Here is a 25,118-nt window from a genome sequence, read left to right as displayed (position 1 = left end):
AGATATGGGAAGCACAAGACAGGGCAGTGGCAAGGAAAAGCCTACAACAACTACAACAACTACTGTGGACCAGCCCCGAACACAGACACCCGAATCTCAGAATTAGCGAAATCATGAGCGCAGTGCTGGAAATTTGGAACAGAGCGACAAAAAAAGAAACACTGACAATACATCCGGCCCCCTTCATGCCGTTGTTTGAGAACCCGGAATTCAAACCGGGCACAGAGAAAGAAAAAATCAAAAAATGGATAGATCAAATGCACAAGTCGGGGACATGTATGAAGAACAACAGATCAGAACATTCAGGGAATGCAGCACACTCCTAGGCCTCACGGAAAAAGACAGATTCAAATATGAACAACTTCATCACTGGCTCTCCACCCCAAGAATAATGCAGGCGACAACGAGAGATCTAACCCCATTCGAGACATATATCATGACACATCCAGGAGACAAAAAATTTGTATCCACATTGTACAAATTCATAAATGTCCAGGCGGATGACACAAAATGGTAATATATGAAGAAATGGGAAACAACATTGGGGAGAGAATTCACGAGGGACCAATGGGAATACGTCTGGCAAATAATCCCAAAACAGACACAGGCGATCCAGCAGAGAGAATCTGGCAATTCATAGCAATGGAGCGCATAACATATAACATCCAAGAGGCCCGACAAAACTTCTGAACAGACTGGGAGCCGGTGCTAGAATACCTACAAAGTGACTATATGTTACAATGATGTCCACACAAAATCAGAATATTAGACTTGTTTACATGAGGGGACAATCTCTAAGGACATACCAATACGGTGATAAACACTCAGTAGCCGGTGGGGGGGGGGGCTGGGGCGCCTCGAAGGGTGGGAAGGAGGGGAGAGGGACAATGTTCAAGTCCCACAGTTTGTTCTTTTGTTTGTTCCATAAATGCAATAAAAACAATTTGGAAAAAACAACAACAAAAAACAGGGTTGTGGGATAGTTTCCAAGAAAAGAAAGAAATGTTCTCAAATAATATGCCGGGATTCGGTAGCCTGGGTCTCCCTTCCCCATGTTTTGGACACGGGGTAACATGGGAATTTGGAGCACAGTACAGACTTGGGCTTCTCCAGCACCAGACGACAGTTCCAATGGCAGTTCTCAGGACCGTCGATGGCCAAGTCTTGTTTCCTTAGAAAGTCTTTTGCCTTCGGGCCTGATGTGTTCAGATAACAAAAACAAAGGTTCCTTTAACAAATGAAAAGTTTGTTAGGATGATAATAATTCACCCCTGGGCCCCCCTCTTCTGGGCGCTGACCCTTCTTGTATCGTATTCCACCAATCTTAATGTTTTTTTAAACAGTTCCAAACACACTGTTTCCTGGGATGTGGGATTTAGCGCATCTCAGGATTTGCTTCCCTTGTTTCTTCTTACTGCAGGATTCACTTCCCTTTCTTTCATTTAGTTTGCAGATCAAAGTCTTTCGATAGTACTGGGATTTTGCTTGACCCTCTGTATGACCACTTTGACCTATTTCGCTGGCCCTCCTACGGCCTTCTGGTATACAGATTCTCTTGAGATAGCACCCACGTGGTGCTGATTTCCCTCTGCTGCTGTCCTTCCCTTAACACTTGTTACAATTCTTTACACAGTTCATTTAACTTGGTTCAAACTTGCCACTTTGCACTTCTCATTCAACACAGCCCGGTTCTTATCGATTCTCCCCTCGACTCACCGGCTGTGATGAACCGCTTGGCTTTTCTTCTTCATGGGAATCAAGGCCAGTACCAAGGTCGCGGGAGCCTCCCTCGCTCCTGCTTATCAGCTTAGGCTTGCCCCGTGTACCATTGACATCTGCTACAAGACACTTTTGCTATTGTTCGCGGTCTTAGGCTCCCTTCCTTTCTTCTTCATTTGAACTGCTGTGCCTGCTTAGCTGTCTCATCGTGCTGCCTGCCGTGTTCGCCTTGCTCGTACTGTGCTCTCTGGCTCCACCTTTTATCCCTCTGGGGAAGCAAAGGGCCGTCAGGTGTGTGTGATTCTGATCAATTGCCTGACTTTGCCTGACCCTTGTATTGGGACATGTCAGGTAAACGGCTCTGGTGTTAGTCCGTTGTCCTTTGTGTTGTGCAAAAGTGTTAGAGTTAGAAAGGGGGGAAGGGGCAGTGGTTTAGAATGGGATTGGGGTTGAAAGACCTAATTAGAAATGTTTGAGGGAGAAAAGACAGAAGATTATTTTGAAAAAATAATCTTCGGTGTTTTCTCCCCTGAACATTACTGACTAGGCCCACACCACTACCCAGACCCACACCCCTGCCCACACCCCTACAACCCACCCCCTACTTACCTTGCATTCCGACTTGCTGTGTCCCTGCGACACCTGTTCCCTTTCACTTCCGTGATCGAGAACCAGCGCCGCAGGGTCCTTTCCTTTTTTTTTTTATTTGGGACAGCTGCAGGGGTGTCCCCTGCAACTCCTGCTCACAATATAGTGAGCATGGGTGGGGGGAACACCCCCGCGGCCCCCAGCACTGAATGTGTGATCTGGTCGAACTTTTCTGCCCTTTGAATTTTTCGAACAGCCGAAATTCTGCCAAATCACGCATTCGGTATTTTTTTCTCAAACATTTTGGACAAAACCTTAGAATGTCCTACGTGAGAAGATGAAAAAAAGGTGCTAAAGGAAAGGGGATACTGCGTCTCAACTGTCGATGTCCCACTCCCACTCCCCGACGACCCCCATCCAGGTGATCCTCCCTCACTGGTCCACCCCTTAGGAACTGGATCCAATAGCGATGCCCGTGTCCTGGCCACCTGGATGACAGATCCCCAGGAACTAGCTAGGGAGACACCATCAGGCTTTTCACAGGTGGCTCCTCCAAGCAGGCTTCTCTCTGTGACTGCCTTTGCACCTCAGATGATGGTAGCTTTCTCAGCTACACCTCCTGCACTGCCATTAAATTCTCCTCGACCTTGTTCCTCTGCTTCACCTTCATAACACAGTTTGAATCGCACTTTTGCTTTTAAATATCCTGCTGAGGTGTTTCAATTGGCAACAACTAAACCGCACCTTTGAATATTCACCATTCTGAGCCCTTATTGCCTCTTAGCTCCTCTTCTTTGTCCTCGTACTTTTAACATTGTGGGAACTGAAGTGCCTGGAAGAGGGTGTAACATTAAGTTGTTCCATTTTACAATAAGCCATTGTCAATTTAGGAATTATAGGGGGATTGTGATATGAGGAGATCACTACTGTCCCTCGGCATGAGCCTCCTTCCCCGTGATCCTCCCATATGAAACCACCCCCAGGGTCAGGAATAGGTAGCGGCTGCCTTTCCCTGGCTGCAGGAGAGGAAACCCATACCGGTTTCCTAGTGATAATCTCACAGGATTCATCACAGTTGCCATTGTTCCTTCATTACTAGCACACACTCCGACCTCCTCGCCAGTGCTGCCACTAGCCTCCTTGTAAGGCCCACGCACCAATCCCTGCTGCTGCCTCCAGAAGCGTTTTTGGCCTAATGCACCAGGAAGCTTCCTTTCATCCAGTGCTATCCACACACCATGCCCTTATCATATCATACTTAATTATATAGAGCTAACTACTACCCAGGCATCAAAGCACTGCTGATGTTTGTTTCTGGCAAGGGTTGCCATGCTGCAGGGTATTCTCACAATTTTCTTGTCTTTTTTAGTTGCCCGCACTTGCATAGAGTGATCCACAAGAGCCTCAAAATCCAGATATTGAAGCATAAGACTATAATTAACAGTGTTTCACTAGTGCAAATCCTTCAGGCATCATAGGGTCTCATGTCACACCTCCTCCCCCAGTCACTGTCCTTGCCCATTTAAGTGGCATGTGCCAGTGCTGCCCCTTGAGCCTCATTACCATCCAGCGCAGCCTGCCAGGTTGCAGTCCACGTTTTCCACATAGATACCCTACTACGCTTGAATGCCGCCCATCACATCTACCACCCAAATCGCCCCACCTTTCTAGAGGTTTCTTTGACAGACTGTACTAAACAGGTCCAGTGTTTTGTTACCTCCTTACAACAGAAATTAGCAAAAAGCAACAGTATTATGGAATGAGTCAGTATTAAACTAATGCATGCTTGGCCATTCTACTCTTACTGGTCCTTTTTGTAAGAGTGGGTAAGGTGGGCAATGGCTACTCGTTGGTTGTATACAGTCCCTTCAGTCCCTTTGGGTGAATGGAAAGCTTAATGCAAGTGGCCCTTCATATATGGGTGTAGACATTGAAAATGTTCAGTGAATGAATTGCATTCTGTATCTGCAAAATCTAAATCTGCGATCTTCATGTTGCTTTCAGCTGTGGTTTCCATGTTTTCGCTACCGGCGGTATACGATAAGTACCAGGTGAGTGTTCTGCCTTTTTATTGTTAAATATACTATTATTCTTGTCGTCAGTATCCAGGAATTTCTCAACACCACTAATTCTCTGCTATACTGTACTTGCTCCTTTTAGCCTCAGATTGACCAGTACTTGGGACTCATGAGAACCCACATGAATGCTGTTGTGGCAAAGTAAGTTGCTTATCCTGTTATGTATGGTGGCTTTGTTGCAGTCATGATGGGTGTGTAATGGAGGTCATAACAAACACAATGTTTAACTTGTATAAGGCATCAGAAAATAATTTGATTTTGCCACGCTCTATATCTTTTACGCCTCATGAGTCCATATCCTTGACCAACCCTTTCTCCCATGTAATACTACAAGGCCTCCCCTCATGTACTCCCTTGGCAATGCTCCTCTGGTGCCCACTCATCTTTTATTTCTCCGATCCTCTGCACTGTCTTCCTATTGCCAAGATTATATGTACTTCTTAGACAGTGTGGCCTGTGTCCACTTCTACAGTGGTCACTCTGCTACTCCTACCTACCCTTCATGCTGGGACTTATTCAGGCATCATTCTGCAAATGTGTTAAAATCCATTTGAATTTTTAGTGTGGCCCGGTTTGCGTTTTCCCTCCGATCCAGTGATACATCATACTCAAAACACTTAAGCCTCATTACGAATTTGGCGGTATGTTCCTTGAATCATGAGTAGGCAGGTGCGGGTGCCCATCGGTGGTAACGGTATAACTGACGGAATTACTGTTACCGCCGTACATTTGGCACTAGTTCTGCCAGTGGAATTAGCGCCAATTTTCTGGAAAGCATAATTTGGTAATTCGGTGGAGTGGTAAAAGTAATGGTAATTCCGGTACGACGTCCTTTCATCGTCAGGCATTTCTATTCCTGCATTTTAAATGTGTATAAAATAATGAGAAAGTTCCTCGAATTTTTGGGGGGTAGGGCAGATAAGGGGTTGGGGGGGTCGGGTATAGTTAAAAATAGGTGGTAGAGGGGGGTGTTTTGGGGGGGAGCCCCCCATAAATAAAACAAAAAATTCTATGAACTTTCTAGTTATTTTATACACGTTTAAAATGCAGGAGTAGAAATGCCTGACGATGAAAGGACATAGAACCATAATCCCGTTACCGCCACTTTATCCACTTACCACCGAACTCGTAATGAGGCCCGTAGTACTTTAGTATTTATTTGTTAAATATTTCAGTCTGTATTTTTTTCTTAGACCTGTTATTTGTGTCTCGAAGTATACTTTGTTCTCCTAAACTTTCCAGTATATAATCCAATTTAAATAAACTGATATTCATGGACCGCCTCAAAGTCAAAATTGACTCATACATTTTACTGGTAAAGATTTGAAAATCACCAGTGCTTTCCCCAAAATCACTTTCTTACCACGCAGACACCATATTTCAGCCCCTATCTTCTTGAGAGGAAAGGCCATGGGTTTAGCGAGAACATGCAAGATCTCACCATCAGTTACAAGGAATTAAAGAGTACTGTTTAGAACGATAAGGTGGGAGAACCTGTTGATTCAGCTTGCTTAATCATGGTATTATATCAAGGGTTTGCTAATATAAGAAATCTATTCTAACAAGTCTCAATAAATCTAACAAGTACCCCAAACAGGCTGTTAATCTTGGTTTCTGAAGCTCCAGTTGAAGTTCCTCTCATCCGTATTTATTAAACAGACCGCCAAGATATTGAAATGTATCCACAACTTCAACCACTCCTTTATTCATTGAACAATTATTTCTCTTTGCACACTGTCTAAACTGTATTATTTTTCTTTTATTGATATTAATAATAGAAAATATTTAAATGCAGAGTATTAGTCTTGAACGCCCAATCAGGGTTTGCAAGATAAATACAACACTGTCAAACACAGAGTAAGGGTCACTGCCAATTCACAGTGGGAAGGAACTGATTTCCAGAAATCCTGTTAAGAATTCTGCCATGTATGCTTTGAAAAGGAATCCTGCCAAAACACAGCCCGTTTTATAGCATTCTTTACAGGGGGACTGCTGGTGCCACCCGTTCCAAGGCACGCCTGGTTCGAAATCCCCAAATGGAAGGCAATAAGACTAGACAAGATTATTTGAAGCCCCTTTTGTGCAAAAATGTCCACAGTGGTGCCTGATTAACACAGTGGAATTGGTGAGATTTGGTGAGCCCTGTGATGTTCAAGTATAAAATTGGTTAAAATGTTGCCAAAAAGAGGTATTGAATGGGTCAATTACAGGTCCTTTGTTAAATGTAGGTACAGTGAGACTCCCTTTCCGGTTAACTGGTATATTTCCTATTTGGGTACATTAATTGTGCAGTGAATAATCATCTAACAGGCAGGATGGCACTAAAGTAGTGTGTTAGAAATATTCCATAGTATGTTAAACCCATTTGTTTCACTATGAGTAGGTGGAGTACAAGGAGATATATATTTTTAATCTCAATTAATCAGCCTCAAAAAGCATTTGTGTTGGTAGTTTTGATTCAGCCTTCCTACCAAGCTCATCCTGCACAGTAGGTGTTGTCTGTTACTCCAGTATTTGGTTTTCAGGAGCTGATAATGATTAAGTACATAGCCTGCGATAGGGTCTGATGTTGTGGGTCACATTTTGTCTGCCTGAATTCATTACCCTCACACCCATTTTCATCATCCCAGACCTTACTCAAGAAGGCACCCTGCTTTCTTAACAATAATTTCAATTTGGTTCTACTAATCCAGACCTTTTTGGCACTCTCCCTTCCCTTGCCTATAAGGAAAGGTAATTGCCCACACTCCTCCTGTTTTTTCCCTGTCCCTGGGTGGTGGTTCTTAGAGGCCTGCTAGACTTGTCTCCTTGTTCATGTATTATAAGAATAGGTCTTTCACCAACCCTGCATAGGCAACTGGATGGTCACAGTCAGGCGGGGCTGGACCATGGATAAGTTGACCACCCCCACAAACTTGAGGTGGGCACAGGGAGGCCTTGGGCCAAGCCCTGACACTGCCCCCACCCAGCCCCCATACACATCCCCCACGATGAGGGCTGTTGCATGGCTCTGGCATCATACTGGGTTCCCTTTTTGGCGGTGTTGTCGACTGCCTGGGTCTGCGCTGAAGGAACTTCAGGGTCTTTGAGATCTGATTAACAGGGAGGAGGAGCGTAGCATGCATGGATGGGCTAGACCATGTGTTCACCCTTGCTCAGCACGCACAGAGGAATCCAAATAAAGATTACCAGGAGAGTTGTGCAGGGGAAGCCCTCCAACTTCCTTGGTGCGAGGTGTTCTTATCAATTCCCTTGCATCCGTGAGTATTAGAGCAACCCAGGAGTGTTGCTTCTCACTCTGGACCATAGGGAAGCGGCACCTCCGCCCCCTCCAACACCCCCATGCACACACCTGGTTTATTCCTGCGCTGCACCCCATGCCTTGGAACATTTACCTGACATCCACAAGGCATTTCTGCTCAACAGACCCATTCAATGAAACTTCAGGATGTTGATGCCTCCTCGCTACAGTGTTCTTCACTACAGGGCTCAGCTCAGCCGTTGTAGCTCATCATGGGGAAGCATACGACCAAGAGAAAGCACAGATCCTTCTCCCTCCAACCCCCCTGAATTATCTGTATCTCTAGTCCCGAAACGGTCTAAAGAGTGCACTTCCAAGGCCGACTTGTGTCTCAAAGGACTGATCAAGGGGACTCTAAAAGATAAAAATGCAGCAGCCGACAGTCTCAAAGCTAAGAGGTGCAGGGTCCTCCTTTCATCATATACCTTCTTCTCACCTTCATCTGCAACAGGGGAATAAGCAGTCAAGTTTAAGGGTTAAATCCTCAACCGCAAGATGGTGTCAATGGTATTGGCCCACATCTGTATGAAATGCAAAGAGTATTACTCTCCCAAGGAGGGGGTTGCCCATCATCTTGGCCATCCACAAGGAACAGCCTAAAGGATACAAGGACCCAGAGACGATCACTTTTCCATGTTTATGTAACAAGATGTATCCCCCTAGCATTGTGAAGAGGAGAAAATCCCCACTTCAATTGAAGTTTACCCCCTCCTGTCCAGCCTAACTGGTCGTCCCTTAATAGCGCCAGCAGAAGCAGTGGTCTGAGACCCCACACTGATCGCAAGTGATTTTGCATTGTTCCAGGGGTAGGGACCTGTCAGCAAGGAGAGACGGCCAGCCTGAGAAGGATTTCCAAGTGTTTACGAAGGTACTTGCAGCCTAGATTGATTGATTGCATGACAAGGCAGTGAGCGTTTTCCATTACCCCAATGACTCGTTGGTTCAGTGGTCCTCCAGATGGGAGTTAGAGGAGAACATGAACAAAACATGTACTATTCTTTTCAACCATGGCTTTGGGATCAACCTCTGAAATACCTGCTAGCTTCCAACTCAGACACTGCAGTTTATAGGCACTGTTTTTCTTGCAGATGGTTGGCTTCCAGGCAACATAGCCTTCACTATCTGCTGGTAGATGAGCAAATGATGCCTCTCCCCTTGGTCCCCAACTTGTGAATGGGTCTGGTTCAGGGAATGATGATGTTTTATGTCTTTGTCACACCCTGGGCATATCTCCAACTCTGACCTCTTTTATCGCATCTTCAGAAATGTTGGGACCCGAGATCTCAAGCCTGCGAGAAGCTGATAATGCCCCGTAGCTCTTTGTCTCTATCTCCAGTCGACGTTAAATGCAGGGAATTTGTTAAAGTGTTTCCCATTGTCCTTTGGTCTCACCTGGAGGCAGCAATGGGCTAAAACTGCAGGGAACTAGAAGCCATTATCCAGGCCCTTTGATTCTTGGTTACAAGCTCTGAGGACAATTTGTTATTGTGAGGCAAGACAACGCCTCAGTCCTAACCTATGTTGACCGACAGATGGGACCCAAGGTCAGATCCCTGGAGAAGATCTCATGGTACTTGTGTAAATGGCTGGAGAAAACCTTTTCACCCTTTGGCAGTACACATTTGGGTTGTGGACAACTCTATGGGCGATGGACTAAGTCACTCCTTTTTGATGTCATCAGGCAGCTGCCTTCTCTCTGGGATGACCCGTCACCTGCTCATGAAGACCTGGCATTCACCTCATTTTTAAATCTTTGCCTCTGAGGAAAAACTCCTAGCTTTCCCTGTACTGTTCACAGGAAAATAATCCCTTTGTCTGGAGGATGAATTAATGCCCTCTCCTTCAAATGGCCAGAGACTTTAATTGGTGTCTTTCCCTAATTCCTCAGATTTCATGGACCGTCCAGAAGAGTAGGGCCAGCAAATGATGTCCAGCAAATCTCAGGTGATTCTTATTACCCCTCTCTGGCCCTGGAGGGCTTACTTTCTGCACCTGGTGAGGCTAGCATTCGCCCCTCTTTAGGTTCCTCCTGTGGGTCCACCGGCCGGTCATCCTCTCGGGTGGTTCTCAGCTGATCAACAGATGACTTGGGTGGCCTGGCTTTGGAGAGAGCAGGCTTGCAAAGTCAGGGTATTGGGGGAGAAGTTGCTTGTTCCATTTAAAGCTCCCACCACCCGTCATTTCTCTGTCCTACATCCACCTCTGGGGTTCATTTGTTTCATGGTGTTATAAGCAGGGCTGTCTTCCCTTGGATTGGAGGTTTTCAAAAGAAATTCTCCCGTTTCCTCGAAGGCCTTAAATACAGGTCTACCCCCCTCATCCCTTTGGGATAAATGGGCTGCAATCAGGGCCTTTTGGGGTTCTTTGCAGTGGAACTATTTCAGCCGACCCTCTTAGATCGCAGCTCCTGAAGAGTTGTTCCCTCTCTTGCCCCAAGGTTAGGACCACCTCTCATCTTGGGACCTCTCGACAGTTCTGCAGGAAGTGCAAGGCCTTACAAGAACCTCTGGGCTCAGCCATTCTACAATTCTTGTAGATGAAAAGAGCCTTTCATGTGGAAATTAATACAGCCAGAAGAATGGAGAAGCTAGGAGCACTATTATGCTCTCTGCCCTTCCTTGTAATCTCCCCTTCTTCCATCATTGTGAGGTGCGGCTAGACCTTTAGTCCCAAAGTGGTCTAAATCCCTACATCCCTTCTGTAGGGTCTCTCAGAGACAGACTCACGAGCCATGTATGGGACGTGCTCCTCACATATCTAAAGAGCACTGCCGCCTGCAGAAAATCTAATAGTCTGTTTGTAACTTTTGATTACTCTGTCAAGGGAAGAATTGCCTCTAAAGGATGTGGTTTATATGGCCTATTCCATCAGCGAACTTTCTTGCCCCCCTAGAATCCTAGGATGCTCCACCAGGGAGGTGGCAACATATTAGGCCATGGTGAAAGGGTTATCAATCCGGAGGTTTGTAGGGCCGCCACCTATGCCTACGACTTGAATCTTCTGGGAGAAGAGGATCAGGGGGTTCAACATGGTGTCCTTAAGGAAATCACTCATTGGTTTATAACGTCTTGATTAAAGTCCCAGGGTGTGCCGTAACTCTTTGCCTTCAGTGTGTACTTTGGATGCTTGGGTGGAATCGTCTGTATTTTTGGCATACTTCATTAGTAAGGACTGGGAAAAGGAGGCAATGGCCAGATTAATTGCTGGTAATCTTCATTACTCATTGTCATATTTGTCTCGCCCTAGTACTTTCGCCCACCTTCCCTCCCAAGATCTGAGTTGCTTTGTCCCAGTGGGTAGTTACCAGGTGGAGTGTGGCTAAATCCCCTCTCTTACATGGAGGAGATGTTGAGGGGCAGAGCCAAAAGGCATTGGATTAGTAGAACTAGAGTGGAATCACTCTTGAGAATGCAAGATGCTTCAAGAGAAAGTACTGGGATGAGAAACAGTAGGATAAAGACTAATGATGATCACTGTCAAGTTAGAGCATTATCAAATCATTTATTGCAGTAGTCAACGTTCATATGGGGCATTGCCAATCGGACTAAAAAGGAGGGGTAGGTAGGGGCAGGTGTCGCAGGGACATGGTCAGACTGGGAGAACACATAATTCCAGGCATCAACAATAAAAGTCGCCAGCATCCCAAATCGCAATTCTTCACCTTTCATGATATTGTAGTGGTAGTACCGGATCTGAATGTTTTGCGAAATGTGCTGAAAAATGTGAATTCTCCAGCATTGGATCTTTCATGGATTCACATGCTTAGAATATTCCCTGTCGTCAGACTGGGACCCCTCGGTACACATATATAGCCTTTTCCTATAGAAAAACTTCTGACACTTTTGTGTCCTATCTACGTCCTTTTAGGACCCGCCTACGCATGCTCCGCAGGCCGTCCCGGTATAAGAGGCCCGCCCCCGCGGTTCCCCTTCAGATTTCAACCGTCTCCAAAGTAGTGGGATCTCCTCGTGTTGTCTTACTATTTTGTACTTGGTTGCCTTATTGGATTTTCGAGTACGATATGTCCTCTGTATCAGGAAAAGCGCTGTTCCGTCCATGCGCGACGTGCGGCTTGAAAAAGGTTTACGAGGGGGACGGACATATGGATTGTATATATTGCCTCCACCCTCACCATTCGGCGGATGCCTGCGACATATGCAAGGGGTTTTCTCAAAAAACCCTCAAAGACCGGAACCGACGCCTGGTGGCATGGCTGAATGAGGGTGCGGGGGCATACCCCCCTCGGAGGTAGGCTCCACACAGTCGGCGAAAACATCACGCCGCGCGGCCTCGTCGGAACCACCGGCGAAGAAATCTAGATCGTCGGAAAAAGAGTCGTCTGGAACTCACTCCACTGCAGACTCCTTGTCAAAGAAGTCATCCTCATCAAAAAAGCATGAGAAGGAAAGGAAATCCTCCTCTGGCGTTCATCACAGATCGACCACGAGTCGAGTAAAAGCGGGCACAGTGTGGAGAAGGCGGGACCGCCAAAACCACCTGCGAAGCCTGCGTCGTCGACGGCGATCCAGTCACCGGCCGCCTTCCCGCCACTAGCGCAAGGGGCATCCTCCATCCCGTCGACAATGGCGTCGACGAGAGCCTCGTCAACGGGGGTCCTGCAGGAGGCCTGGAGGCCTGAAGTCCTCGACCCTACCCCCCCAGAGGCTTTGCTACAAGAGCAAGCTATGTTGCTGTCCTCGGAGGACGAGAGCGAGAGAGTGGCTGGCCCAGCAGACCTAGGACTACGAGCGGCTGCCAAGTCGTCGACGAGGGCATCCGTTACACCGGTATCTGCCCCTCTCCTCAATCCTCAAGCGGTTTTGTCGTTGGATATTCTGTCCTCGCTTCAGTCCTTCTGTCCTTGCTACGGTCGTTGGATCAGCGACTTCCCCAGGTCAGCCTGCCACAGTCACCCGTCGACGAGCCGGGCCCGTCCCGTCAACCGCCGCATCCACGCACGCCAATCTCAACACTGGCGCAGGAGGAAGGTGAGCTGCCAGATTCAGAGTCGGACAGGGGAGCCATGTCAGAGGTCTCTTTATCCCCCTCCAGGGATCCTACCTGGGAGTCAGAGGTGGAGTTAGAAAACCCCAGAAGCCCAGCTCACCCGTCCCCTCCGGACGACATTGCGTCATTCCATTCGATGATGGAGAAGGCATGCAAAGAATTTGGTCTGTCCCAGGAAGAACAGAAAAAGGACTGTTTTTTGTTCGACCACATGGGCAAGAGAAGGAGGTCGGTGTTCTCGATACCGATACTTGACCATGTATGGAAAGAGGGGTTGCAGACAATGAGACACCCATTCTCAGAACCAGCAGTGAAAGGACGCCTAGAAAAAAAGTTTAAGGCTCCAGAGTCTACACCCAAGTGTTTATCCTCTCAACCAACACCAGACTCGGTGGTGTCGGCGGCAGCAGCGAGGAAGGCAAAGGCACAGCACAAGTGCACGACTCCACCCGAGAATGAAGCGAGACGCCAAGATGCCTTTGGCAAGAAAGTGCTCTCGTGGGAGCGACCACAGTAAAGGCCGCAAACTCTCTGGCAATTGTGGCCAGATACGATAGGGAGATGTGGCACAGGCTGGCTCCGCTGCTTGATCATCTTCCAGAAGAACAGAGGAAGGCAGCGATGCTGCTGGTCCGAGAGGGTGAGGAAGCCTCAAATCACGCAATAAACATCGCGGTGGATCTTGCTGAGTCTGGCTTCAAGCAAGTCAATAATGGGGTCGTATTACGTCGACAGTCATGGCTGAAGTGTACCTACTTCAGGCCAGAGGTACAATACAAGGTCTTAGATATGCCCTTTGAGGGAGACCTTCTCTTCGGTGAGAAGGTGGACGAGGCCCTGAAAGGGATGAAAGAAGATTCGGACACGGCACGTTCTTTGGGTGCCCTCCAGAGTGGCAGGAGCTACAAGTCCTTTCGCCCCTTTAGGGGGGCTTCAGGAAATTCAAGATTCTCTTCTGGAGACAGATCCTTTGCCAGATCGGCTTACCCCCCCAGGGGTACCGACGTGCCTCACAATCGGCTAACCGTCGACGAAACTTCCAGTCTTCCAGAAAACGACCATCATACCCATCGTCGGCGAGAGACAAGCAAACTAAAGATCAGCAGTGACGTTCCACAACCCGTTCTGGGGGGAAGAGTTTCAGCGTATGTCGACGAATGGGAAAGGATAACGGCGGACCAATGGGTGTTAGACACTATAAGACACGGACACTCTCTTCAATTCAAACACAGCCCTCCGCAAATTCCACCTGCCTTCACCGCTCAGTCCCATATGAAGGCACTGCAACAAGAGGTTACACTCATGTTAGCGAAGGGAGTGATAGAATGAGTTCCAACATCACAGAGAGGCCAAGGAGTCTACTCAAGATACTTCGTCGTAAAAAAGCCGAACGGCAAATGGCGTCCTATTCTAGACTTACGCGATCTCAACAAGTCCTTAAAGAGCCTGAAATTCAAGATGCTCACTCTGCAGGAAGTGATCCGCGCAGTTCAAAAGGGAGATTTCCTGGCGTCTCTGGATTTACAGGACGCGTATTTCCATATTCCAATGTGTCGGAAACACAGGAAATTCCTACGTTTTGTAATAGGGCGAACCCACTACCAATTCACGGTTCTTCCTTTCGGGCTCAAAACCTCCCCCAGAACGTTCACAAAATGCCTGGCTCCAGTGGCTGCCTGGCTAAGGAAGCAAAGCCACCATGTATACCCATACCTCGACGACTGGCTGGTAAGGGGATCCTCCCCAGCGTCGACCAACACAAGTCTACAAGCCACCATGCTGCTTCTACAACGGCTAGGATTCGCCATAAACTTCGAGAAATCCTCTCTGCGGCCATCGAGAACGCTGGTATTTTTTGGGGCACAGTTCGAGACTCAGCTAGGGCTGGTGAAACCTTCTCTCGACAGGACCTCGAGACTCATTCAACAGGCGGCCCGGCTACGGCGAAACACCAGGATCTCAGTGAGAAAGTATGTTTCGGTCCTAGGGGCCATGGCATCCTGCATCCATCTGGTGAGAAACTGTCGACTCTTCATGAGGCCAGTCCAAGAATTCCTCGCAGACCGATGGACACAGGCTCAGGGATCGTGGTCGGACAGGATAACCGTCGACGACGACAAGTTACTTCGGACCCTTCAGTGGTGGCAGAGTTCCCACAATCTGAACAAAGGTGTGCCCCTACAGGAGCCGGAGTTCCAGAGCACCATAGTTACGGATGCGTCCCTAACCGGATGGGGAGCGCACATGGGTGCTCTCCAAACGCAAGGTCGCTGGTCTCCAACGGAGTCACTCCTACACATAAACGTACTGGAACTCAGAGCGGTACGATGGGCCTTGAAGGCGTTCCTACCACACATCAAGAGGTCGCGAGTGCGAATACTGACCGACAATACAACAGCCATGTTTTATCTGAGGAAACAAGGTGGGACACAATCAAGGACTCTCTCCATAGAAGCCCAGAAAACATGGCATTGGGCATCGAAGCACGAAATCTCCCTCGTGGCTCATCACCTTCCAGGAGTGAGGAACTGCCAAGCCGACTCCATCAGCAGAAACATGGCCCAGATACACGAGTGGGAAATGGACACGGGTCACTTGAAGAAAGTGTTCGAGAAATGGGGCCACCCCCCTCTGGACGCCTTCGCGACCAAAGAAAACAAGAAATGCGAGAAATTTGCAAGCAGGTGGCCCCAAGAGGATTCGGTGGGGGAGGTGTTCTCCTTCCTATGGACGGACATGTTCCTCTATGCTTTTCCTCCGTTTCCCCTCATACGGAAAACAATACAGTGGATACGCAGATACAATTGCCGGGTGATTCTAGTGACACCATACTGGCCGAGGCAACCGTGGTTCTCAGACCTCCTCCATCTATCGCTGGAACATCCCATAGCGTTTCCGAGTCCCGTACCTTCTATCCCGGGACAGAGGCACGGTGTGGCATCACGACCCGGACAGTCTCAACCTTACTTCCTGGCTCCTGACTTCTCGGAATTCGGGGCTTTAGACATTTCAGAGGAGTGCCAAGAAATTATGCAGGCGGCTAGAGCCCCTTCCACTAACAAATCCTACTCCTATAAGTGGCGGATATTCTGTGAATGGTGTAGAAGACAGCGGGACCTACAACCATTGTTGGTGACGCCGGAACAAGTTCTACCTTACCTGCTCCTCTTAGCAAAAAAGGGATTGTCCCCCTCATCGATAAAGGTACACCTGGCAGCCATCTCGAGGTTCACAAGGAAGAGGCAGTCGCCTCCGCTATTCAGTGACAGACTGGTGAAACACTTCATGCGGGGTTTATTTCGAGCTTTTCCCCCGGTGAAACGTTTTCCCCCGGCGTGGAGCCTCAACACAGTGTTGGCAGGTTTGATGAAACCGCCTTTCGAGCCTATGGCCACGTCCGACATGAAATTCATTTCGTGGAAGTTGGCATTCCTGATAGCTATCACATCAGCCAGACGTATCTCGGAACTACAAGCGCTGGTCGTGGACCCGCCCTACCTAAGATTCTTTAAGGACAAGGTAGTCCTGGCGACTAACCCTACGTTCGTCCCTAAGGTTCCGACGGTATATCACAAACACTCATCCGTGGTTCTGCCTACTTTCTTCTCCACTCCATCGTCGGCAGCAGAAAAAACTCTTCATACCCTGGACGTTAAGAGGGCTCTGAAATTCTACCTACATCGCACACAAGACATCAGGGCTACTCGGCAACTGTTCGTCGCATATGGTCCGTCGACGAGAGGTAAAGCAATCTCGAAACAGGGATTGGCCAGATGGGTCTCGTCGACGATTGCTTTTTGTCACTCTAAGGCCGGAAGGCCACTGCAAAGACATCCTAGAGTCCATTCTACAAGGTTGATGTCATCCTCAACAGCGTTATGGGCCGGAATTCCGCTGACGGACATATGCCAAGCTGCGGCATGGTCAGTGCCCCACACGTTTACCCGCCACTACTGCCTTGCCAGGCAGCATGCGGATGAGGCGCAGATGGGAAGAGCTGTCCTGCGCCATCTGTTTCAGTAAGGTAAGCTCCACGTTGTGGAGAGTGTGTTTTCTACCTTTGATGACAGTATACTTTCAGTGGGAAAGGTTATATGAGTAAACTTATTACTGCTGCGCATATGCGTTGAGTAGTAGGGTGAGGGTATGTTACATTGCATTCTCACCACCGTCTCAAGTGTTACTGCTATACAATCTATTCTAAGCATATGAATCCATGAAAGATCCAATGCTGGAGAAGGGAATAGTTTCTTACCTGTAACTCCATTTCTCCAGCATTGGTATCTTTCATGGATTCACATGCGCCCGCCAAGCCTCCCCGGGACTGCAATGTATGTGATGGATAAGTTTAACCCTTCCTACTTTGGAGGGGCCGAAATCTGAAGGGGAACCGCGGGGGCGGGCCTCTTATACCGGGACGGCCTGCGGAGCATGCGTAGGCGGGTCCTAAAAGGACGTAGATAGGACACAAAAGTGTTGGACGTTTTCCTATAGGAAAAGGCTATATATGTGTACCGAGGGGTCCCTGTCTGACGACGGGGAATATTCTAAGCATGTGAATCCATGAAAGATACCAATGCTGGAGAAATGGAGTTACAGGTAAGAAACTATTCCCTTCTACAGCATATTAGGACATGAATATTTGTTAAAACTACCAGCTGGACAGTGCACTAAATCATTTAAGTGGCCCACATTCCCCCAGATTGCTGCATCACCCTTTCATGCCAGCCCAGTGATATGGGCATTACCCTACTGCCAAGTGAGCCAGTCTGAGCCTCAGCAAGAGCATGTACAGATTGTGCTAAAACTGTGCTGGCAGCAATGGCCATGATCAACCAGTGGAGTAACTTTGCTGAAAATGTTAGGGGGTTCCATGACATCTGAAGGAAAAGGACAGGATCGAGGACCACACGAGTCCCTTGGCGACGCTCTGTTATAACTTTCATAAGATCTGACAAAGGGATATTGGCAGGTCCCATTAAATCCCTCTGACAAGGAAAAGACGGCTTTTTCCACTCCCCGGGGGTTGTTTAAGTTCAAGATTCTTCCTGTTGGACTACATGCGGCCCCAGCCACCTTTCAACAGTTGATTGATAACGTAGTGCGACCCTTTCCCCATTTTTGCAGCGCATACCTAGATGACATTTAATCCACAGCCAAACTTGGGGAAAACAGATTTTCCATTTATATGAACGTGTGAGGGCCATGAGAAAGGCACGGCTGAATGTCATTCCCAAGAAATGCCATCTGGCTCAGTCAGCCGTGAAATATCTTGTTTTTGTTTGGAAATGGGTTGGTGCAGCCACATATAGAACACATAATAGCTGTTCAAGATATCCCTCCCCCTAAAATGAAGAAAGATCCGTGTGCATTTCTGGGTCTCACCTGGTATTATCATAGATTTATCCCTCGATATTGCATAACAGATAAATTAAAGAATGCAGAACCACAAAGGTTACAGTAGGAAAAATAAGATAAGACCAGCTTTGACACACTGAAGCGCATACTCTGTAGCGAGCCAGTATTAAAGGTTCACAATTTCAACAAGGAATTCATACTACAAACAGATGCGTCTAAGGTGGGTCTTGGAGTGGTCCTTTCCCAAGAATATGATAGAGTGGAACATCCTGTATTATTTGTTAGCAGAAAGCTCTTTCCTTGCGGAAAATAAACAATGCCACTACCGAGTAAGAAGCTCTTGTCATCAAGTGGGCTGCAGCATATTTAAAATACAATTTAACTGGTCATAAAGTTAGACTAGTTACTGGCCATTCTCCTCTAAACCTGGTTTAGCTTGAGGAAAGATACCAATCCCTGCATAATGCGTTGGTTTTTAGATCTCCAAACCTTTTGCTTTACCGTTTAACATAGGAAGGGAAAGCAACAGGGGAATGTAGATTTTCTTTCCAGATTTCCTGTAGGTAAGGATGGAGGGGCCAACTCCATTGCGGGAAGGTTATGTGACGATTCACGGAATCTCATCAGTTCTTCACTTCATCACTTCTCCCCTATGAGGTTAGGGAGGTGAGGCTGGTACCCAGTAGTTCCCCTAGGGGTGGTGGAAAGTGTGACCTCACTGGGAGAGACTCCCCTCATGGGGATAATGACTTCCGTATGTGAAGAAACTCCCTAACCATCTTGCCCTTGCACCCATAAAATCGGCATGTGTGTTACGTAACATTCCCTCCCTTGTTTCCGTGAGACTAGACACCCCTGAGACGAGGAAGAACAAGAATGATGGCACAACTTTTTCTAAGAGTACTGGGAAAAGGTGGCTACGAGGAGTCATAAAGAGAACATAATGGAAACAACCAAAAGACTAAGACACTGCGCTGGGGTGGGCCCAGCTAGGAGAGAGAAAAACTGAGAAATGACTGAAGGAAGAGGTGAGAAGCCAGGAAGGAGCCTGCAAAGCCCGGGAAGTTTAACCCCGTGAACCTGTCAGCTGTGCAGAGAAACTGGAGAAGAGAGGACGTAGAAGTTATGAAGCTGCAGAAGAATCCTGTGAGTCGGCAAGGAGCCCACTCACTCCAGTGCAGGGATATTGAGGTGGTGGCGTGACCTCTGGGAGGTGGACCGCTCTGTCTAACAACGACACTGAGAACACCAGCCCCAGGCCTTCCTGGAGCTGCACAGGCGAACCAGAAGGAGACGACGAGCGAACAGCAAACCGCATGCGGCCCTGGGACGAACCGGACAAGCGTTCCCAACACAAACAAGGTAACAGGAACTGCGGGAAACCCAGGCAGGGTCCGGGGAGACCAGAGAATGGAAGTTGCATCAGGAGTAATCTCCCTTGTCACAGTAATTACCAAAAAGACACACAGTGGAAGTTGCATCGGAAGTAATCCCTCCCATCACAATAATTACCAAAGAGGTACCAAGACTGGAAGTCGCATCAGGAGTAATCTCCCTCGTCACATTAATGATACCAAGAGAACCAAGAGTCAATAAAGCCTCAGGAGTAATCTCCCTCGTCACAGTAGTGATACTGTCAGGAATCGTCCCAATTCCTGGAAATTATGGAACAGATGGAGGCTAAAACACATCCATCTATGCAAAAAACACACCCAAGATGGGCGACAAAATTGGACACAGTCAGGAATGAGGAATGCAGTCTAGAGGGCCAAGCAAACTTCACTATTTAAAGGTAAAGAACACAGTTGCATGCTGCATTGCTACTCACTTGTGGCGTTTGTTGCCAGCAGCTGTGCATTCCTGTCCGTCTTTCTTCAAGAAGCCTGCTGCCAGCACAACCGATCCCGGTAACACTCTGCCTTCCACCTGACCCTCCTAGTTCTTGCCGACTCTCCTCGGATCCCTGTCTCTTGCACACCTTGTGCTTTCCTCTTTCCTTCCCTGCCCGACCTTGCCTCTTTCTCCCCCTTTTCTGTGCATACTCTGAGGCTCCTTTCCTCAGTGCTCTGCACCGGTGTACTTTGCGGCAACTCCCGGTTGCAGCATCAGCCTTGCTGTTCAGCCCCTCACAATCCGCATACCGGCAGCAAGACTTTCTTGTGACTTTGGCGCATTGGCTAGTCTGTTTACTTTGCAGCATACGCTCCTCGCAAGGACAGCAACTTCAGCTGTACACGCTCCTCACGAAACCTGCAGCTCCTCCATACCCGCTCCTCGCATTGTCTGCAGTTCCAGCCATCCTGCTTCTCACTACAACTGCAGCCTTCAATTGCATGCGCTCCTCGCGATATGCCTTCCCCGACCTGAATGTTCTTTCACACCAGGCACTTTGCTTCCCCTCTTGAATTTCTTGCAGTAAAACATCTCTTGTTCTTTCCACTTCCTCGATCTTGCCTCCATCAGATTACACCCTCTACCAACCCTCTGGTTTGAATTTCCATCTATACCCTTTTTCGGGTACTTCCCTGATTCTGCATGACCCCCTGTCTCCAATCGGAGGTCTGACAAATTCGGAGATTGCCCTGCCCTCTTCGCAAACCCAACGACATCTGCAGGTCAGTGTGTTCCCTATTCAAATTGTGACAGATACCCAGAGAACCAAGAGTCAAGAAAGCCTCAGGAGTAATCTCCCTCATCACAGTAGTGATACCCAGAGAACCAAGAGTCAAGAAAGCCTCGGGAGTAATCTCCCTCATCACAGAAGTGATACCCAGAGAACCAAGAGTCAAGAGAATCTCGGGAGTGATCTCCCTCGTCACAGTAGTGATATCAAAAGGTCACAGTGATAATCCAAGTAAGATTAAAGAGGATCCTAGACAACAAGAGCTATCTGGAGATAATCGCCTCCTACCTTACCGCCCATCCCCCTTCTGATTGGATGGAGAGGCCGTGTGTTGTGTTCAGTGAGGCTCCTGGGGCCTCGGTAACTCTACAGAGCCATTTCCAAGGTTGGCATTGATGCTACTTGACCTCTCTGCAGCATTCGACACAGTCAGCCACAACATTCTCATCAAGAGACTGGAAGAAATAGGGATCACTGACACAGCGCTGCTCTGGATTAAATTGTTCCTATCTGAAAGAACAGAACCATTATGGATAAAGCCATTCAAATCCACGCTGCGGGACACCGCCTGTGAAGTACTGGAAGGATCCTCCCTACCCCCACTTCTCTTCAACATTTACTTGGCTCCACTAATCAACCTCATTAAAAGGCACAGCCTCACCTGCTACAGCTGCGCAGATGACACCCAAATCATCTACAAAATCGAAGATGTACAGGAGGGGAACACAATGCTAGTAGACTGTCTGAAACAACTCTACGAATGGATGAGCACAAACAGCCTCAAACTCAACCTGGGCAAGACAGAAATCATGATTATATCCAAAAACTAGGCAAGCAACCAATACATCCCATGGCCCACAGAACTAGGTACAGCGCCAACACCATCAAAAATAGTCAAAAACCTTGGAATCCTAATGGACAGTGTGCTAACCCTACAACTGCAAGTAAACGCAATAATCAAGAAAGGCTTCTTCCACCTACACATGATCAAAAAGATCCTACCATTCCTCTCCTTCATGAACAAACCACTAGCCAACATCTCCCTCATCATGACCAAGATAAACTACTCCACCAGCATTAACCTCGAAATGCCGGATTATCTACTAAAGAAACTGCAACGCATACAGAATTCAGCAGCCAGACTTCTCCTAAAACTCTCACAAAGGGACCACATCACTCCCGCGCTAAAGATGCTAGATTGGCTGGCAGTCAAAAAACGAATCACATTCAAACATATATGTTGTGGTGCAACTGTACCTGTTGAAGTACTCTCCTGTAACCAATCTCTTAAGTTCCAGCGCCTAGATGCCTCTGGGTTACGTGCGCTTTATCACGTCTATGCGGCCAATACACAGATATTTCTTTCATTTTCCACTCTCTCTGATTCTCTGCAAACTACTGTATCTGCATGTTTGTCTGCGGTTCAAACTTGGATGTCATCCCACTTTTTACATCTCATCCTCTCTCAAATCAAACTGTTATGCTTCTCCTGCTCCACCCCATCTGGTCTTTTCTTCCCTCTTACTTTCCATCCATTCTCACCTCTGCACATAATCATGGTGTTACTTTTAATTTGTCTCTCTCTTTCTCCTGTCATATAGCTTGTATCTTGCACTTCCATCTGCTCTCTCGAATTGACTACTGCTCGGCTCTTCTCTACAGACTTCCTGCCTCCAGTCTTACCAGTCTTCACTCTGTCTTTAACTTTGCCATTTGTCAACTTTCCCCTTACCTTCACATGCCTCCATTACTCCTTCTCATCTTGCTAATTCTTTTTTTACCCTTCGACTCTTGCCTCTGTTTCCAATTCCTGGTCATTGTTAAATGCATGCACGGCCTCGCTCCATCTTATCCCTCTGATCTGATTTCCCTTTTCTCTCCCCTCATTCTATTCGTTCTTGTCAGCACCGACTTCTAATACAGTTGTAGAACCCTTTTTTATCTCTTCAACCTCCTCACCTGTGGAGTCGAAATCCTCCTCAACTGGGCTGAGCGCTCGATGTGCCGTGTAGTCCTTTTCTTTTTTCCGAGGCTGAGCGTGTCTCCCACAAGAGGAAGCCACAGTGAGAGCGTGTAAATGCGCCCTGACCGTGTCCCCCTCCCGGGAGGGACAGAAAAGGGGGAAAAAAGCCAGAATAGGCAAAAAACCCCTGGAACCGGCAGGTATCCTGATGGTAGCTGGGCGTGTAAGCAGATGATCAACGGGAGAAGGCAGCAACAGGACCCAGTAGGAAATGTACACTCCAGCATACACCGGAAGCGAAAGTAAACAAAGCCAAAGGCAGAAAGCCGGGCACGAAGGAGGGAAAGTAGGAAGGAGGGAGAGAACAGAAGGCGGGGACCTGAGAAGGAACGGGAAGAGTAAGAGAGGTAAAAGAGGAAAGGCTCGAGGAGCAAGAGGAAAACAGCGTGTAGCAAGACCGCGGCCGTGAGGAAAAGCAGCTGACCGTGGAAGGTTGCAACGCGCTGGACCCAGGGAGAGGAGTGGTTAAATACTGCTACGGTCATCCTAGCGGAGAAAGACTAGACCGCTTAGTGAACGTAGCATCAACGTGACGGAAATCAGGAAGTCCGTAAGCGGCAGCGGGGCCAAAGACGCCAGGTGAGAAAGCGGCGCATGACAGCATGCCCCCCGCCAAGGCCCAGGCCGCCCGGTTTACCGGGATGTAAACGGTGAAACTTCCGGAGAAGGACAGGAGCATGGATGTGTGCATTTGGTTCCCAAGAGTCCTCAGCATGGGAAAAACCCTTCCAATGCACCAGGTATTCCAGGCGCCCTTTGCGGTACCTGGAGTCCAGCAACCTGGATACTTCATACTCAGGTGTATCAGGTGAGTGAGAGAGAATGGGAAAAGGGCGAGCCCTTAGTGACTGTTCGGCACTCTTCAAAAGAGATGCGTGAAACACTGGGTGAATTCGCCTAAGAGAATGTGGCAGCTTTAGGCGGAAGGCCACTGGATTAATCTTGGCAGTAATGGGATAGGGACCAATAAACCTGGGGGACAGCTTAGACGGGCGAGACCATCTAGGAAGGTATTTGGTGGATAACCACACCTTGGAGCCAACGTCCCAACCAGGTACTACCTGCCGGTGCCGGTCGGCTTGCCTCTTATATGCCTGGAGGCTATCTCTGAGGTTCACCTTAGCTTTGTCTTGGATGTCCCTTATACGGAGTAGTACCTCTTCTACCGCCGGAAGTGCAGGTTTGCAGGAAAAATGGGGAATGATGGCTCGGGGGTGAAATCCATATGAGCAATAGAAAGGAGACATCTTGCTTGCGGAATGACTGGCATTATTATATGCGAACTCCGCCGTCGGCAGCATATCCACCCAGTTGTCTTGTTCCAGATTGGTGTAGCTGCGTAAATATTGTTCCAAGGTAGCGTTTAACCACTCTGTCTGCCCATTGGTATGGGGATGATATCCTGATGATAATGCGCGGTGAATATTAAGAGCGGCACATAAGGACTTCCAAAATTTTGAGACGTATTGGCTCCCTCGGTCTGACACTATCTTGTCTGGGAGACCATGGAGTCGAAACACATCTTTAATGAAAACCAATGCCATAGCATCGGCAGTTGGTATACCAGGGAGTGGAGAGAAATGAGCCATCTTGGTGAGGGAGTCGATGGACACCATTATGCATGAACATCCTTGAGACAAAGGTAAGTCCACAATGAAATCAGTAGATACATGACTCCACGGACGCTCCGGGATGGAATCTTGCTGCAGCAAACCTATGGGTCTTTTTGTGTTGTTTTTGCTTTGACAGCAGACTCTGCAAGACCTGACGTAACGCTTAACATCTCCCGACAAACCTGGCCAGTAAAAGGCTCTACTGATCAAGTCCAAGTTACTCGCCTGTCCCCTATGGCCTGCCGTCTGATGATCATGGCACCAGGACAATATGTCTTTCTGAAGAGGTTTAGATGGTACCCAGATCCTCTGATTCTTCAGGAACAAACCATCCTTTTGAATCATGCCGCGGGGTTCTGGATGTAAAGAGACAGCTTCTTTTATCCGTTGAAACAAGGAGGAGATAGTGGCAACAATGCGGTTTCTGGGAAACAACTTCTCCGGGCAGGATGGGGCAACCTGGGAGGAGAAAGACTTCCTGGACAGGGCATCTGCCAAAGCATTTTGGCTTCCAGGAATATAAGTGATGGTAAAGTCATATTGTGAGAAAAAATGCGCCCATCGGGCTTGTCTGGAATTGATGCACTCCATAGACTGTAGAACTTGTAAATTCTTATGGTCAGTCCGGATTACAAAAGGGTGGCTGCACCCCTGTAGGAGGTGTCTCCAAACTTCACATGCTTTTTTCATGGCCAGAAGTTCACGTTCAATTACGGAATAATTCCGTTGACTAGTAGTGAGAGTCTTAGACAGATACGCTATTGGGTGTTCCGCATTGTCATGCTCTTGCAGTAGAACAGCTCCTATA

At 47.9% G+C, this 25,118-nt stretch overlaps 1 protein-coding gene across 2 annotated transcripts in view; it reads left to right on the top strand.

Moving 5' to 3' along the window:
- Nucleotides 1-25,118, top strand: part of RTN1 (reticulon 1) — a 1,195,813-nt gene that overhangs the window by 1,159,289 nt on the left and 11,406 nt on the right. Inside the window, exons 7-8 of one of the 2 annotated variants that reach the window (XM_069638899.1) lie at nucleotides 4,312-4,358; nucleotides 4,468-4,526. In XM_069638899.1, coding sequence (XP_069495000.1) covers nucleotides 4,312-4,358; nucleotides 4,468-4,526 — 106 coding nt within the window. Of the gene's footprint in view, nucleotides 1-4,311; nucleotides 4,359-4,467; nucleotides 4,531-25,118 lie in introns of those variants that run through there. The other variant, XM_069638900.1, reaches the window with a different exon arrangement.

The sequence above is a fragment of the Ambystoma mexicanum genome, chromosome 14 (genome assembly GCF_040938575.1).
Source record: "Ambystoma mexicanum isolate Mex_15411 chromosome 14, UKY_AmexF1_1, whole genome shotgun sequence".
In the NCBI taxonomy this organism is placed as follows: Eukaryota; Metazoa; Chordata; class Amphibia; order Caudata; family Ambystomatidae; genus Ambystoma; species Ambystoma mexicanum.
The sequence above is the reverse complement of the archived record's forward strand: the minus strand, read 5'-3'. Positions and strand labels throughout refer to the sequence as shown.